The sequence below is a fragment of the Poecilia reticulata genome, chromosome 12 (genome assembly GCF_904066995.2).
Source record: "Poecilia reticulata chromosome 12, P_reticulata-male-v2, whole genome shotgun sequence".
Taxonomy (NCBI): Eukaryota; Metazoa; Chordata; class Actinopteri; order Cyprinodontiformes; family Poeciliidae; genus Poecilia; species Poecilia reticulata.
The window spans coordinates 6,341,429-6,359,106 of NC_088841.1; the positions used below are offsets into that span (position 1 = coordinate 6,341,429).

At 37.7% G+C, this 17,678-nt stretch overlaps 1 protein-coding gene across 15 annotated transcripts in view; it reads right to left on the reverse strand.

The window, feature by feature from the left end:
- mast4 (microtubule associated serine/threonine kinase family member 4) overlaps positions 1–17,678 on the reverse strand; it is a 95,845-nt gene that overhangs the window by 30,140 nt on the left and 48,027 nt on the right. For 8 of the 15 annotated variants that reach the window (XM_081613099.1, XM_081613101.1, XM_008423465.3 and 5 more), the window contains 2 exons: positions 16,566–16,597; positions 9,529–9,609 (listed from right to left, as the gene is read on the reverse strand). In XM_081613099.1, the coding sequence (XP_081469225.1) occupies positions 9,529–9,609; positions 16,566–16,597 (113 nt within the window). Of the gene's footprint in view, positions 1–4,340; positions 5,056–9,528; positions 9,610–11,904; positions 12,237–16,565; positions 16,598–17,678 lie in introns of those variants that run through there. The other 7 variants (XM_081613100.1, XM_008423467.3, XM_008423466.3 and 4 more) reach the window with 4 other exon arrangements.

The following is a 17,678-nucleotide window of genomic DNA, read 5'->3' on the forward strand; positions in this document are numbered from 1 at the left end:
GAGTTAAATTTACAACATTGTATTGAATCCTTCTGCATTCCCATCCTATAGAAAATGGGGGATATTGTCTAATAATATCATCAGCTTGCTTTTGAGTCCCTTCTACTAAAAAAACATAAGGCTGTGCAATATTTAAAGTTCAATAACCTTGATTTAATTGTATAGGATTGCTAAATGCAGAAAATTTAAAAAATGTCCCAATTCGAACACAAATAATTTCTTTTAATGGTTATTTAAAAACAAAATGAAATCCTGTTACGCTCTTATAACAGTCCTCAAGTAACCAGAGATAAAACGAAAAAAAGAAAAATGTACAAGTGATAACGTTATTCCCAACAAAATAATTATAAAAAAAAAGAAGATGACATGTGCAAAGCATTCCTACTTTTATATCTACTGGTCCTACTATTCCAGGACAGTGACTCACAGGGAGCCACCGTGATCACAACGTGTGACTCATAAATGAAACCCACTTTTTAACCTTGACAGAAAAAAAAAAATGAATTACTTCAATGTACAAGTGACTTCTGGTTAGCATGACGGTTCCAGGTTTCAGGTTAGAGACGGACGACGAAACTACGAAGACCCTGAAGAGAAACGCATTCCCTTCAAGGTCATGGACTTAAAATCAATGATGCGCTGTTACATAAGCCACTAGGAGACCTAAACCGTCTTCAGCAGAGTTCACCAAAACGTTATTCAATAATAATCTGCATGCTACAAATCCCCCATTAAATCTGCTTGGTATTTTGCCAGGGGCTAAAAATTACGATTTCTGTATTTTTCATTAAGAGCAACAAAAAAAACAAAAAAAAAACAGATCTATCCATTTAATAGAATTAGAGAAACACAAGAATCATTTATGTTGCAGAAAAAGGCAGAGGAAGGGACAAACAGCAGTCAGTGGTGCAGGCCTCCTGCCTGTGTGCTGCAGCAGTGATAAAAAATCTAATTCACACAGGCTACTGCAAAGACGCTCAAACACATGAGCTGGCAGTCCTCATGTCTCTGTTGACAGTGCTGCAGAGCAGGTCCTACAGGTACAGGCACTGCAGAGCATCAATGTCAGTCAGAAGCCACAAAGATGGCGTCACGCTTTTAAAAGACGTCCTGCTTTCTCAGGGCTTTTGAGGAAACAGTCACAGTATTCAGATTAGAGCTGCAACTAATGTTTATTTTAGTGACAGAGTAATCTATCGATTATTTTGATGATTAATCGAGCAGCCGGATAAAAAAAGGGGCATGTTCTGCAGGTTTTTCATTTAAACACTTAAGTTCTATTTTGAAATTAAAAATACATTTTAAAATGAATGAAAAATAATTTAAGATTTCTTTTCAGGCCTTTCTGCTTGACGTGGCATTAATACAACGTAGGTTTGATCTGTTGACTATTTTTTGATTAGCCAATCAATAATTGAACAGCAAAAGTTACCAATTACAAGTATTTTCTTAATTTGAACCAGGTGAAGCAAAAGGTTCCTAGAACTTGAGGAGTTCCATGTATATACTGTCAAAGAAAAAAATTTGTTTTTTATCTTGAATGCAAAATGCACGTATACGGTGAGAGTCATACTAAATGTGGGATTTTTATGGCTATCTTCAAGCATTTATGTTGTCAATTAGAATATTATTTTAGTCTTAAAGCGGGATAATGTCATGCTTTTTCACATTCACGCTATTTTCGTAAAAGCAAAGTTTATCATCTGATGTCCCTGTGATTTCTGAACCAATGGGATTAAGGGGGAAAAATAACTCTGGTTAATTTAGTAAATAAAAACCTGAAGGTTGGCAATGTATTCATTTTCAACCCATTGTGCTCTGATATACTAACATAAATGCAGTGAAACATTGTGCCTTCAAAAGTAAATTATTTGTAACATAAAATCTTTCTTCTCAGTATAGATCCGGCTGTTCTGTGAAGGTTTTAAAAGTTTATTAGAGAAGATTTGAGAGAAAAAAGCACCATGATGACCTAGAGGGATACAGAGAAAATTCAGGGAAAAGTTATAGAGAAGTTCAAAGCTCGGTTATGTGATAAAACGTTAATCCCAAACTCACAGATTAATGTTTAATCAATCGTTTGAAAGTGGAAACAGTGTGATACTACTAAGACACGGTCAGAGGATGAGCAGCAGACATCTGCAGCTCAGGTGGGCCAAAGACTGGACGGGCATCAAGCAAACCAGAAGGAGAGCTGATGAGGCTGCTTAGATAAAATTTGAACTTTTTTCTGATTTACATGAAAAGGTTCCATTCAAATCGACTCAATTCAAATGCCGGCCAAACTTTCAGATGCTCATCTGTCAAAAGCTTTGAAAATAGTTTTTATTTTCCCACTTCATGATTGATGATCAATTATATATATATATTATACATATATAAAAATCCATCAACCATAAAAATCATCATGAGCAGCTCCTTGTCAAGGTAAAAAGTCAAACCATGTTTCTAAACATTTTCTATTGAGCAAGTGATGCATTTTAACATGTGCTAGCAGAATGGAAACAGCAGAAATATTTATCACGACGAGTGGATAGTCCGTATGTGTTCAAAAATGATCAAATATGATGAGATCTGCTCATAAGCTCTCACTGTGGATTAATGCTACTCTACTGCTTTCTAATCAAGCTTTCATTTCTTCAACATCATCACAGCATAGGAAGCGCCCCCCATTGTTACTACTGAAGCTTAGTACTTCATGAGTATTCACTAAACCGACTGCTACTAGATTACTTTATGGAAAAAAATCAAGTCGTCTTCCTTACATCTGATTCTTGGTAGCTGAGCTTTAGCAACATTACCTCTGCAGATAAACGGGGATAATTGTGTTGGTTTAGTGAAGCTTTAAGGGTTGGAGGATGATAGAGAGAAAGTAGGCCAGTGTTTCTGGAGACATGCTAACTGATGTGAATGCTGTGCTTCATTAAAAGTCTTTCTTTCACTCCAAAAAGACCACAAACTCTTTATTCAGTGACTAAAAATACCTTCTGAGGGTCTTTATAACAGTTACTTTCTGAACCAAATCAGTTTATTTTTACCTTGCATCCACAAAGTAATCTGAATCTGTCAGGAGCAATTTCTTAGACATCGGCCCGGTTGCGTATTTGGGCCGCAAGAAGCGGCAAAAAATAGATCAAACTCTTAATTCCCTAAGCTCTACATTCAGATTGCCGACATCCGTAGCCTGACCCGTGTCAACAAGAAGCCACGATTAATCTTTTTCAGTTCTGTGAGCGGAGCTCTGTCGTCACAGCTGTCAGGTGAGCTGCCACCGTGGGGTGAAATGAATTGCTGCGATGAGCTGACAAACCTAGATTCAAAGTCAAACATATGACACATGCAGATCTATTAATAGAATAAAAAAAACTGATGATAGGTCCAGCGATTAAAGCACAGCAACACTTTTGTTGTTTTCCTCGAGCTGCAATTAGATGGCATTGCTCTTGTTCTTGTGAGAATTTTTTTATTATTTTTATACACCTCCTTTTGATTAAAGGATGATACTTACTTCCTATTTATTTAGACTAAACAAAGATAGAGTTCAACGTGATATTAAAAGTTAAAAATTGGAAAATAATTCTAAAAATATTGAAACCTCTGTCATGTTATAGTCATATTTCAAATATAAATTTAGCAACATGTACAGTAACGCATCATCGACACACATGGATTATTGTTTTCGGCTGAGAAAAAAAATACTACCCAAAAATGGTCAGTACTTCATTTTAAGCTGTTCTGCAGCAAAAAAAAAGAGGTCAGGATAGGGATTAAAAACAAATATGATTATACAGACTTTCACCAATACTGTGGTCCAAGTAATATGCAGCTAACTGAGATCAAGGCGCTTAGCTGGTGAAGTATGAAGTTTCAGCCAAGTTTATTTTCCAGAAAAAGTGCAATTCTTTAAGCCGCAACATCAAAAACAGTTCACAAGACCAAGTCCAAGTCCGCCGTCATCAATAAAAACCAGACAATGTCTCACAAGCAAACTCTGAGTCAACTATTTCAGTTATGTATGCAAACTGTGACTTCCATGAACACACACAGGATCAGCATCTTCACTTTCCCACTGTTATTTAACTGGGATGGTACATAGAAAAGTACACATCCTGTGTGAGAAAAGCGTGTCAGAACGACAAACATCCAATTGCCATTTGGCTCACAAAGCAAATAATACACAACAGGCAAGAAGGAAACACCCGTCTTCTAGTTCAAGAAGAGAAGGTCTGGGAACTACATCATGCTTACAGTTTAATGACTAATCTGTTTGTTCAGCTAAGAAATTTACACAAGTGACACATCGGCGCTGAAAAGTGCAGCAGCTTAATTTCGAACGATACCTTTGGGATCGACGCAGACGGGCTCCGCTGAAGAAATGTGGCATGTTAAAGTTGGACAGCACCGTCCACGGACTGGAGTCGGACATCGTGTCCGCGTCATGCCAGAGGGGGAGATGCAAAGGGGGCTTCTGAGGTCCTGATGAGAAGCGACGGCTGCCGGGGTTTAGGAGGTTATGACCCCCGGAGCACTGCTGGCAAGGTCCAAACTTCCTCTGCAGGGACACATCTGCAGCCAGCTGCGGCATTAAACGCTACTGTCGCTGAGGGCGCGTTGTCCTCAAACAACAAAAGGAAAAAAAAAGTAATCCGGGGACCGGATCAAAGGAAGGCACAGAGAGCGCGCGATCCAGGTCAGGTGTTGACAACCTCCGCTGCGGCAGGGACGCGACACCCAACACTGGCCGACTCGACCCGTCTCACGGCAGCTGTTCTGCAGCACGCCAAACGCTCGTCCTGCTCCCTTCGCTCAACATGCTTCATATCATGTAACAGGCATATACCACTTCACATCCTGGGGAACGGAGGGAAGGAGGGAGGGGGAGGACTGCATCATCAACACATGCTGCCACGCTCTTGCTGCTTTCAAAGATTACACAGGTCCGTTGGGTCAGCGTTTCCAGCGGGAGGTGTGTAAAAATTGTGCGATTTTATTTTACCAACTACTGAAAAACAAAATAAAAAAATAAATAAATCTTTGTTCCTTCCTCAAGACAGTTATGGTTCGTTTATTTGACGAGAGCCTCGCCTTAACTAAATCACCTTTGTCCCATGACTCATTTCCTGTTTGACTTTTAAAAACTACAGAGCGACTTAAAGATGTAAAGACAGATGTAGATTTGTTTAATAAAGAAAACATCTTGATATATAAAAACTATTAAGAATATTATAGTCCAAACAGTTTTTTAAGTTTGTTTGCTATGGTAAATAAAAAGTGGGGATTAATTTTAACAATATTTGATTAGGTTGACTGCTGAATTAATAATTAACATTTAATTACTGTGTTGAATTTGGATGAGCGACTGATCTTTGTGGCTACGGCAACCAGAGGTCGGTTTCAAATCAGAATAAATTTTACTCTCAGAATCACTCTTTATAAATAATTTGTAAGAACTAATATAAAATGCAACAATTTTAATAAAAAAAATAGTCAAGTAAGAAACATAATATAAAACTGAGACTCAAATTGTTCATCTCTGAACAACCTGTAACATGCTCATTTGTTTCTTTATTCAACATGCCTGAAACCTTTGCCATTAAACATTAATGACAAACATAAAAAAAAAAAAAATTACACAAATTAATCCCTCATTTATTTGCTCAATTTCATATAAATCAGCTGCATGATAAAAAAAAAAAGATAAAAATGGTAAATATTGCAATGCGATAAATAACCGAATCAGTGAAGGATGTTAATGTTTTTGGATGTCATAGGACTTCTATTTCCATCCTAACTAAGACACGATTTCTGTTCTTTTGACATTAAAACTTAAATTTAGAGGTTAAGTATTGGTTTGTAAAGGATGCTTAATTGAGTGCCACATCCAGAGGTTTTAACAAGTTTTATAGCAGGAGGACAATATATGAATGGAGCACCTGGCTGCAGATTTGTAAGGTAACAAGTCTGCAACCAGGTGCTTGGAAATGCTTATATTTCTAGACAGTTCATGTTTTTATGTTGTCAGGCTTGTTAACTTATATTACAGCAGTAGAGGACAGTAAAATGATGTGCACAGTAGGACCGGAGGACACTCAGGTTGTTGTAGATGACTCTAATCACTTGCCAAGTGCTCTGCCAGGAAGGGAAAAACAGCTGAGCGAGACAGGCAGAGCAAAACCGACAAAGGAAAACACACCAGTATGACTGGAACATAACCACTGGTCCCACTTCCCGGTGCCTCTCTTCTGTAATAAAGTGTCATCAGAGGTCGCTTTCGACAGCGAAAAAGCAGGCGTTAGCGAGCGCGTTCTGTCTGAGAGGGTCGGCCAGTCTCCCTGCAGGCTGCTGTGACAGCCTTCACTCTAATTATGGCTCTGCTCCGTTTCGCTGCTCCACATAAGAAATGACAGTTCAGATGGTTCAAAGTCAAACCTGCACACAGCGGCACGAGAGCCACGGAGCAAAAAACTAATTCAAACCAACAAAACGCGCCTTTACTATTTTTTTTTAACACGCCGAGAGTCTGTTAACGTCTGACAAATGAGTTTAGAGCGCTTCCTTTCCCATGAGCGAGTGTTTACAATTGTGCTTTGTTAACATTTATTGGTGCTAACTTGCAGTTTGACTTTCCTTGCTTTGATTGTTAAGACTCGAGGTGTTTTTTGTTGTTGTTGCAGCCAAATGTTGGAGACGACAAGGATAATGATAAAAAAAAAAAAAATCATCAGCACAGACTCAAATAATGCTACATTAAGAAAAATACTGAATAAAAAGACACAATAATAAATCTATTTCCATCTTGTGGCACAAAGTTTACAGTTGGGTTGAAGTTTGGGTGTTTCAATATGAGTTTTCTTTTCTAAATTGACATAACGTAACAGGACTTGGCACAGGGCTTGGCACAGGAACAAATTTGCTGGATGATAAATTTTTCCAAAAGTTATCGCAATAAACAATAATGTTTTGAGACCATTTTCTAGTAATATTATGGTAATGGCATAATAATGCAAAAACACATTCTCAAAGATCAATAAACTTTAAATTCTAAATAGAATTTTCAAACTGGAACAGGAAGATATTTTAAAATATCCATAATAAATCAGCAAACCAACAGAAACAACAAATAAAATGAATCATGAATAATCTGTAAACAAAAATGTCCTACAAAACATAAGCGGGTTGAGACCAAAACACCAGACTGAAGACTTTTGTCACCCAAGAAGAAGACGATAAAGTGATGCAAATGGAAAACGAACTCGTTTTAATTCATCATGCAAATAACTGATTTATTGTTTGTTGTCCTATATAGGAGTGGAAATTTTTCTTAGCTTCCCGATTCAAAATGCTATGATTAAAACATGCAGTTTGTTGTGTTTCCAAATATTTTCCTTCAGTCATACACAGCCTGCATACGGCGTGGCGCTTGTCCAAGCTGTTTCTGCTTTAATACAGAGAGTGAATGATGTGACCTTGTGTTTACCATAAGATGTCCCTCTGCTGCGCTTATGCACTTCTGAGTTACCCATTTCACTTTAGGAAACTCTATACATAATGAAAAATAAATAATGAAAGGTCTCGTCACTCAGAGAACACAGCATAGAATTAGACTGAATAGACCTGCTCTTATGGATCGGGGACATTGTCACCAATACCCAATATAGAATTATTTTCAGTATTGGGACAGATACAGATATTGAATCAGTGCTTCTTCCCTCAGCATATTACCATGTTCTCTGCATGTTCTGCTCCCCATCCAGGTCCTTTATGTTTGCTTTCTGCTAACAATAATATGCTGCAAACATTGCCACCCTAACCTAATAACATGTGTGTAACAACCTTGGCTTACGATTATTAGGTAAAACAGGAAGTCATTTGTTGAACACCTGCCTGGGAGCTTATGACCTGCTTTGGTTCACCAGTGAAACTATTATTTTCTCTCAGTGCAAAGAGCTGCTGCTTATGTTTCTGAAATTATATTCCTAACCGTATTAAATTGGGCTTTTCATTATATGATGACATTCCATATTTGCACTGGTGTATTAGATGAAATCAAATCTTGCATTTGATCACACAGGAAACACTGCATTTAGAAAAAAAAGAAGGAAAAAAAACAGCTCAATGCTGTTGTATGCAGCTGACTCATTTTACCGCCTGCTTCACTTGACTGTCTGTGAAAGCTGCACAGCACAAGAGGAGAACAAGAGCGAGTTGGGTGGGTGTCTCATTCTATTCACTGATGCTGCAAATTCTCAAAAACAAGCAAGTCTTTTGAATGAGATGGAGAGGAAGAAAAAAAAAGACCCAAACATGCTGCAAGTTTCATTTCAAACATTTAACCGTCAGCAAATATTTAGCATCAAATGAAATGAACTTGAAATGTCACAGAGAGATTTGTTGCAAAAGGAGCAAGTTCAAACACAGAATATTTACCGAGTGGCAATAAGAGGAGAGGGAAAGAAGCTCAACAAAAATCCAATCATTTTGGGTGGAGTTTCCATTACTGGTCTGATGGTTACCCAAACTAGCAAGGACACAAACTCAACCTGAACAGAATATCCATCTGATTAATTTCATTTTACTCAAGAAAGGTTCTTGAAATCACTGATGGAGAAAACAAAGGATGGGGATTAGAGATGCACCGATTGCAGTTTTCTAATCGATCACTGATATTTCAAAGCCTGACCTGCTGAATCAGATTGGTCGATTTTCACACCTTTACACAGGCACATGAGATCGGTTTCACATGCAAGTATCAGCCGAACATAGATCACCTGCAATTCAAGAAATCTGTGCCAATTCATCAGTGCACCACTCTTATTTTTCTCTAAATATTGGTCAAATCTAAACGCCATGTTATGTATAATGAATATGTCATTTCATCTAAAAATAAACAGGATTTGTAACACCGGTAAAACAGTATGAACAGCTGATTGTTTTTATTCATTTTATTTAAGTTTGACTTAAATTATAAAAAAATATTTAAATATAGCTTCCTTGCTAAACCGATTCAACCAAAAAAAAAAAAAAGGGGGTTGTCCATATTGCCTTTTAGTCTAGAAAACCTGGAATCAAAGAAGACGCTTTATGTAAATCCATATTACAAAAGAAATATATAAGACACAAGGTCAGGTACTATCTACAAACTAGTCCATAACTAAATGGTAAATGTACACATTTAATCATCATTAGCTTTCATTATTTGCAGGACTTTTCATTCCAAAATGAATCAGTCCAGGATTGGTAAGGATTGGAACCATTCTTCACTTTGATGCATTGCTAATGCCCCAAATCCTACTTAGCACATGAAAGAGGAGCAAAACGTCAGAACAGAACGGGGCATGATGAGGGTAGGCGGGGGGTTGGTGGCCTTATCAACATTACATAAGCTCTGTGTCCTCTTATGGCACTTTAATGGCGCTTGACTTTTTAGAGGGCAAACTGAAGATTCTGGTTCACGTTGGAAAAAGTAAAAATTGGCAACAAAAACAAAAAACCCCACAAGACATCCACGGTTGAACGACTGTTGCTTACCTCCAGAAATGAAAGGCGTGCAGTGGGCTGCACGGACTGCAGGGGCTAGTGGGAGTGGGGCTCAAGCTTCGGGGAGTGAGGCTGTAAGTTAAATGGAGTGCAGTGAATAGTTGTCCTTTATCACATACAGGATGGTCAGACCGCCTAAAACCGCCGCCGTGCATCTGTGACACGAGCCAAAATGAAGACGGCAGCATCACAAAGAGTAAATGATCACTGTCAGACCAATCTAATTGTGTTTGAGGAGCAGGTTCCCGAGGCATTCGTCTGGTTTCTGCAGTGTTTGGTTGACATCGAGCCTGTGCGCTGTGCCAGACTAAAATGACAGCAGGCAATAAAGAGCACCTGATAAAAAGGCGAACGGTCATAAAAAGGAGTTAGAAATTTACCAAAGGTTGACAAGGAGGTTGCAAGCAGAGTTCTTCCTGCGTCTGCGATCACAAGGAAAGTTTTTACCTTTTACTGTGAGAGGTCATATGTTTAATCTCTGCTTCGGCTGGACTGCCAGCAGCACTGCAGAGCATTAGGTCACGCAAAGGTGAGTTACTTTTACTGCAGTGGCTTCCATTCATCAAATAGTAAAATGTGGAAAGAGCCCAAAGCAAACCAGAAAAGTAAGCCAACAGTAATATGATAATAAATGACTTAATTTAGGGAATAATTTGAGAATTTTCATAAGGATTTTAGTGCGATGCTAAGGGGACCTCTCATTGTCAGTGATTTTATTGAATGCGGTGACATGTTACAGTACACAACATGCCAGACATTTTCCTGTACGTTTACCTTGAGTCAACAGAGCATCATCTTGCTAGAACAGTCAACCTACCTAAAAATAAAAACAGTCCCCTTACAAGTGCAGTTTTTCCATTTCTTTTAAAATATATAATTATGATAATTATTAGAGGACAGTTTTAAAATATTACTGTTACAGATCCACTGTTACAGATTTGCTGCGTTCAGCTCGATTTGCTCCGAGTGATGACCAGAAATTAAAAAGAAAAAAGTTAAACCTAAACTGTGCATTCAATAACACTCTTCAGTGTAGATGTTGTTAGCGAAGGAAGAAACTCAAAGTTTGCCATTTTTGGCATTAGGAAGCCATTTAAAATAAAGTGAGAGGAAGCGCAGAAAGGCAAGGCACATTTTAAATGAGAATTATTTTCTCTGACATGTTGAGACATTTATGTGCTCCATTCAGGCAGCAACAGACCAAGAGAAAATGCAGCATTTAGTGGATACCAGGAAAGTATTAGAAAGTTGCTTTTAAAAAATAATTTAAAGTTTCAACTTTAATCCATCCTGGAACATGTTGGATTGGGGAATGCTGGAAGCTTTCTGGGAACGTAACAATATACATCTGACATCGCCTGTGCTCTAAACCTAAATAAAATTAAATCTCTACAACAGGAAGGCTAGAATGAGTATTTGTATTGTTCTTGATAGATCCTATTTTAGCTCTTAAAGAATAATTTGAATCAATTAAAAGCCATCAGTTGGTCAAAGCTTAAAAACATGGAGATGAGAAATTAATCACAAATTCTGATTGGTGGATCTTTATTATTGTTAATGAACCGTTTTTTAATATTTTCAGTAATCACAAATATACTCAGGCAGATGATAAGTGTCAGAAAAGGAATATTGTTGGTTTTGGTCTCTCAGTGTGGTTTGTTGACAAAAAAAAAAAAAATCAAATACTACCATGGCAACACTGCAATAAATGAATAAAAGGACGATGTTCAGTGAGCACAATTTGCTTAGACGCAAAGGTAAGAATGTGTTTGCCAGTTCTCATTGTCTATAGGAAAAAGAAGTGGGTTAGTTACTTTAGTATTGGCCCAAAAATCTGCATAGAAATAACGTCATTCAGCAATCCAATTGGCTCAGCTGCAAAATTTAAACCCTTAAGTACGGAGAACCATGACAAATGCCTCGGTGACCCAAATAAAACATATTGAATCGTGCAAAACGGCACAGTGTGTGATAAAGCTGCCAATGTAAGCACACAGTCTTCAGTAATTCACCGCTTCCCACCTTATTGATCACATCCAGGCATGTTTTTTTTTCCCTAACGTGCGTTATTTTGTCATCACTCACGCCTGTGAATTTAAGCCACTCCTTTATGTTATTTTGTCCACCAAACACGCATGAAAACCTCAAACTGCAGAAACACGCATGCAGACTGGGATACGCAGGCAGACTGCTGTTGCCTAGGTGGGAAGGATTTGACATTAGACTTCCTGCTGCAGATGCTGCTGCTGCTAATGCTAACACAGCCTAGAGCAGAAGGCAACAGTGAAAAGACAGCAACAAATCTGACAGAGACACATGAAGCTACAAATAGGAGTCGCCTTGAATGAGAGAAAAGAATATACTCACTCCAGCGTCAGCCCAGGAATTCTCAGTCTCTCCCGCTGGGCTTTCATGGCTGAACTGTGCCTGTTTGCTCTATTGTGGTCATGATATGAATTCACGCTGTCTGCCTGCTGCCAGCTCCCACTACCCACCCCCCTACTGCACCGACAAAGAGACAAACCCAGCCACCACAGTGCAATGAGACCGATTGGTTTCCTCTCCCCCCCAAGAAAAAGGGAGGGGGTCTACAATCCTTGTTTTGGTCTTTCCATGTTCCACCTTGAAGCTGTCAAATGAGATCCTCATATGGCAGAGAAAGGCATGGAGGCAGGACAATACCCCCTTCTTCCCTCCCCTAATACACGCCCCCTGCTCCTTAATACCACTGACCCCCCTTCCACCCCCACCAGCTGATGGTGTGCTCTATGGCAGAAATGCATGCAATACACTGAAGTGCTGCTACGTGCAGTCACCTTGACAGCCGCTAACATGAGGCGCGCAGCGCACAACACAATGTTGCCACAACCACAGGGATGATGTCATCTCCGACAGAGACAACACGGCGCACCGCTAACGAGTCAGCGTCCGCATGAGGGGCGAGGGGGACAGGCAACGGCACAAACAAAAACAAACTTGGGAAAAACTAAAACAAAAAGGTAAAAAAAAATAAATAAATTAATAAAATTTATGAGAGTGTACATTGTGATATTTCAAAACTCTTTATGTCCTATATCAGCTCAGATTCTTTTCTTTCAGATTTCTTCAACTGAATCATTTTACCTAAACAATAAATACGTGAACAAATATGACTTGGTAGCTGTTCTGTTCAGATGTGCAGAAGTTACAGAAATCTTTCTTTAATAGTAGAAAATTAGTGAGGCACAAATTTTGATGTGCAATGATGCCACTTGACAAAATGTAATGATTACTGGTTTGCCGTGTTGTGTTTTTTATAATTTGTATTTTTGTGTTTTTATGATGCACAGCACTTTGTTGCAGAAATATATTACAGAAAAACTTGATTGAAGAAATCAAACCATAAAAAAACTGAAGTAGTGATCTCCTGTTTTCATTTCTAAAAATATTAAAACCTAAATAATCTGTTGGGGAGAAAAAAACCTAAGAGATTTTTGAATTTTTTTTCAAAGTTTTTTACAGATTATGCACTTAAATAAACAGTAGCAAAGGAGAATATTAAACCAAAATAATTGAATAAATTAACTTAAGCAGGAACAAGACATTTCTAAGAGCAGCAGCGCTGTAATCTGGGCCAGAGCTGGGACTTCTCTACCTGACCAACTCAGCAAACACCTCAGAAATCTGGATCTGTAGAATCAAAACATGCAGATTCACAGTTACATGTGAATCTGGAACAAGTTTTCCAAATCACTTTTTTTTAATATTGGAAAAACCATGACATACATGCAGAAGGTTAAAGTGAAATGTTCATAAACCAATGTCAGTGATTTCAAAATCAACCTTACTGACCTATTGTTGTAAAGCAGAAACAGGAACATTGAGACCCAAATGGGTTAAATTGCATCAATGACTCAGAGGCAGATAAGCATGCTGACGTACGAGATGCTGAACGACAAAAGGAGGAGGTCATTATAGATTTATTTCCTCCCTTTGTCCAGTTTATAATTAGTAATTTCCAGAAAGTATAACAGAAAGCTGAGGCAAAGATATTGCAGTAATGGAAAAGAAACTAAACCTGAAGAAGAACTTTGACCTTCTGACTTTTCAACTGCATAAAAGACAATAAGCTGTAAACAGTAACTTACGCACTAAATATTCAGCTCCTATCTACCGGAACAGATCTAGCAAATCGTAGTACAAGTTAAAAGTTTTATTATCCCCGTTTGCTGTTCAAAATTAATGAAACTTAACTGCCACACATCCAATTACAGGATGGAAAACTAAAACTATGAATTAATGCAAGACTTTTACCAACACAACACTAAGTTGTCAATTCTGTTCATACTCGAATGTAAACCTGAAGTTTTATAGTGTTTTCACACCTGATAGATTTAGTTCAATTGGGGACCAAAATCGCAACATTTGCTACATTTTCAGCTGGTGTCGTTTGCTTCCAACAAAACCCTTTGAAAACCCTTTTCACCCCCAACCTGTGGGGGGCGCTGCACCAAGAAATATATGAGGCAACAACACAAAAACCTATGAGAAAGAGAACATGAAGGACAATGACTCAGCTGAATTTCATTAAGAAGATTCAATTAATGTGATTCATAAAACCTCTGGTGACTCACTCATAGAAGTGGATATCTGTTGTTACTCTTCTATTGAAGTAGTAAAGTTTGATAACTAGTACTCCAACTTTATCAAGATATTTTCATAGGTTTCACAAAGCGAGCGATACTAAAGTAAAACATTTTAAAAGACACCTGACCATATAAAGAAAACCTTAAATCATATGAGAAAGCGCTTCTTATAAAACCAGTGGTTTAATTTTTAAACAACTTACAGTCATAATAAACAGATAAGGCTGAGTTTTGAACTCTCAATAAAACTTTTCCCTGACAACGAGATACTACTGGTGTGCAAGGAGCATTGTAGTTTGTTTTTAAGAAAATAACTAATAAGACAACTGAAGCTAAAGCATTCAGGATAATAAATATATATTCAGTCATCAGGAAAATAAGTAGCAACAGGACAGAGCAGACTGTGATTTCAACAGCATTTTCTATCATCTACAACAACAAAACAGTGGAAGTCAATGCAGGTAATTAAAACTAACCGAGTACGGCATCATCTGCAGAGATCAGGTCGATGAAGCTCAGCTGACTGCATCTGTTAAACTGGATGTAAAATCATCCACAGTGAGCAGATTGTCTTTAAGATCCAGTTACATGGGAATGTGTTGGCGGGAGAGAGCAAGCCCCGAGTTTGACCAGCGTTTGTGCTGATGACAGGAAATGAGATCAGAACTGATAGTCAACAAACAGATTGAGTTGTTGGGCTTAAAGCCAGCAAGAAAGTTCAGACTATTAATAGTAATCTGTCAACCAGGAAAACATGTGTTGCAAACAAACTCCAAATGCGCCAGCCTTCCCTCATGTGGCGATGGAAAATGGAGTAGTGATGAAAACTGAAAGATAATTAAATTAAAGACACGGCGGCACCGCTCATCACGTTAATGACATAAAATTCTCAATAGATGGCAGGCACTCTATCACAGTAAAACCTCAGACAGCTCAGAGAATCAGGTAATTTTATTTAAACAGACAGGGTTTCCTTTAAGGTTAGGAGAAAAGAAGAGCATTTTGTTCTTTCCTCGTATCATATCTAACATGTTTTTACCCACGCCTAAAACACTGACATCACAACAGTCACTTCTACTGTGATGTACAAAAAGCTGCCAGATTTTTAAACAACGAGGCAGTCATTTTTTGCCAGTCATCAGATTCGTCTCATCACGGTTGTCTTGCATTTATTGCTATGGTTACCAAGGTCACTTTAGGCTCTGGCGCTCTAAATATAAATGAGTGCAGTTAGTGTTTTCATTGCAGCAAGTAGTGGAGGGTCACCTCCATCAGAGCTGCTGAGGTGGCAGCAAGAGCATAAAGGATCAATCAACAATAAGTTTAGTCATAAAATGTAGCTAAATTGATCAAGGTGCAAGTTGATCTCTGTCATGTTTTCATGTCTTAAAAACTGTATTTTGCTCACAGAGAGAGAAAAAAGAAGTAACTTTTGACGTTTTTTTGCACTTTGGTTTACATTCATTACCTTTAGTTGATTTTGGCTTTTAAAGTGCCAAATAAATGACAGATCATAAATCAGCTGAATAGGAACAGGTGTACAGTTGAAACTATAAAATAAAGTTGTGAAACTCTTTTTACTGATAATGGCGGAGAAAACTCAATTTTATCAAGAAGCTCTATGACTAGGTAGCAATGATTAATAGGTTAACAAGGCTGATCACAGCAATAAATAATAATAATAAAAAGAAGGTATTTATTTTGTATTGTTAAGCTAATAACATTACACAAAAATATTGTGAATGTGAAAGAAAATAGCTGCCGAGTATCTGAAATAAATATTCTGAGATCAATTCCAGGTGAGTTACACATTTTGCTGAGTTTTATTTGCTTTCAAATTTTTATTTGTAAAAATACATTTTAAAACATGTCCACTTTACAGTTGTGTAGTATTTTGTGTAAGTCAGGCACATTAACTCTAAATAAAACTGTGATGTTTTTGTGGTTACAAGTTAAAAACAAATAAAAATGTGGAAATTTAAAATGTGTGTGTATCAGTTCACTATACCAAGTAAACCAGTGTAAATAGAAAAGAGTGCAACCCAATACTTTGCTATTTTGTTGAGTTTTAAATTCAAGTTACATATATATTATGGATCTCCTGAATTCTAGTGAGAGACTGTAGCAAGCTTTCCAATAAGCTACACATAAAAGCAAATTCATCTGCTTTTATGGTGCCTACCAGTGAACTGATCTATAAACCACCACAACATTCACAAGACTTCCCTTCATCAAGCTGGATTGGACTGCTCTTTCATTTGGTCGTATTATAAAACACTGACACAATGTGAGTGTTTTGTGAGATGATGTTATTTCTTTCACAGTTCCATGATATTTATGAGTCAAATGAATGAAAAGGAGTGCACATGCCCAAGCAGCTCAATGTAACATAATAGTACTTACAAACTGCCTCTTCTGGGAAGACTCAGCTCCTTCTGCAGACACAAAGAAAAATAATGCATAGGTAAATGACTCAAAACTCTTTTTTTTGTCTGTATATGTGGATTAAAAGACTGTAAAGAATAAATGCAATAAAATGACACCCCCGTTTATCAAACCCTAAAGCCTAACCAGAAGGCTTTGTTTTTCATAATCTACTTTGGAAATGTTGATCATTAAAAAGTTTAGTTCAATAACATTTTAAAAATGCTAATGGGAAACTCCTTCAAGATGGAACGACAGTCAAATTGTAGAAAGTCAAGTGAATTTAAGGTTGAGTTTGTTTTGTACTCCATCTTTTAGTTGCAGAAACAGCTTCACTGTTTCACACCCAGGAAACTGGGAACAGTATTTGCTCTTCCTCCATCTGGGTATCAACCTGTTTGTTCCTTAATGCAACAGCTGAAGAAACATTATTGTTCTTACATGTTCACATAATAAACAATTCCATTTAGTTTAAATCTGGAGTGTATTTGTCAAATAAGTGGTCAGATATGTGTCAGTGGTTCAACATGCAAAATTAGGAGACATATTTGAATTCATGCAGCTTTTCAAACCGCTGAGAGATTGGTCTGCAGCTGCAGAATCACGAGATCGGGTCGAAAGCAGATCAGGAACCAACAATGCTCTCCTTATTCTGCAGAGATTACCCATTATCACAAGCTTGTTGCATAAAAGTGTAATACTATTAACCAACTGTGGCAACTAAAGCTCTAGAGTGAGTTGTTTTTTTTAAACTTAGTAAAGTACGAGTTATTCATCAGGAGAAATAAAATGAAAACAGGAACAAAGTCTGAAGTCCTGCTGTTTTTTCATTTTAATCATGCATCACTAAATAAATTTCAAGTTCAGGTTTTCTGCGTTATTTGGAGCATGCAGTAACGTCATCTGCCTCTACAAACCTTTGCTGGTGCACTGTCAGTCAGCTGGCTCAAAGAAGGCTGCTTTATTTTTACCTCACTCATTAAAAGACAAATTACACCGGTTAGAAATACACTCAAAGATAATGTTTTAAAACTCGACAAGCTGCGAGTCTCTGATAAGCAGACGACTGCAAGTTAGGTGCTCGACACGTTA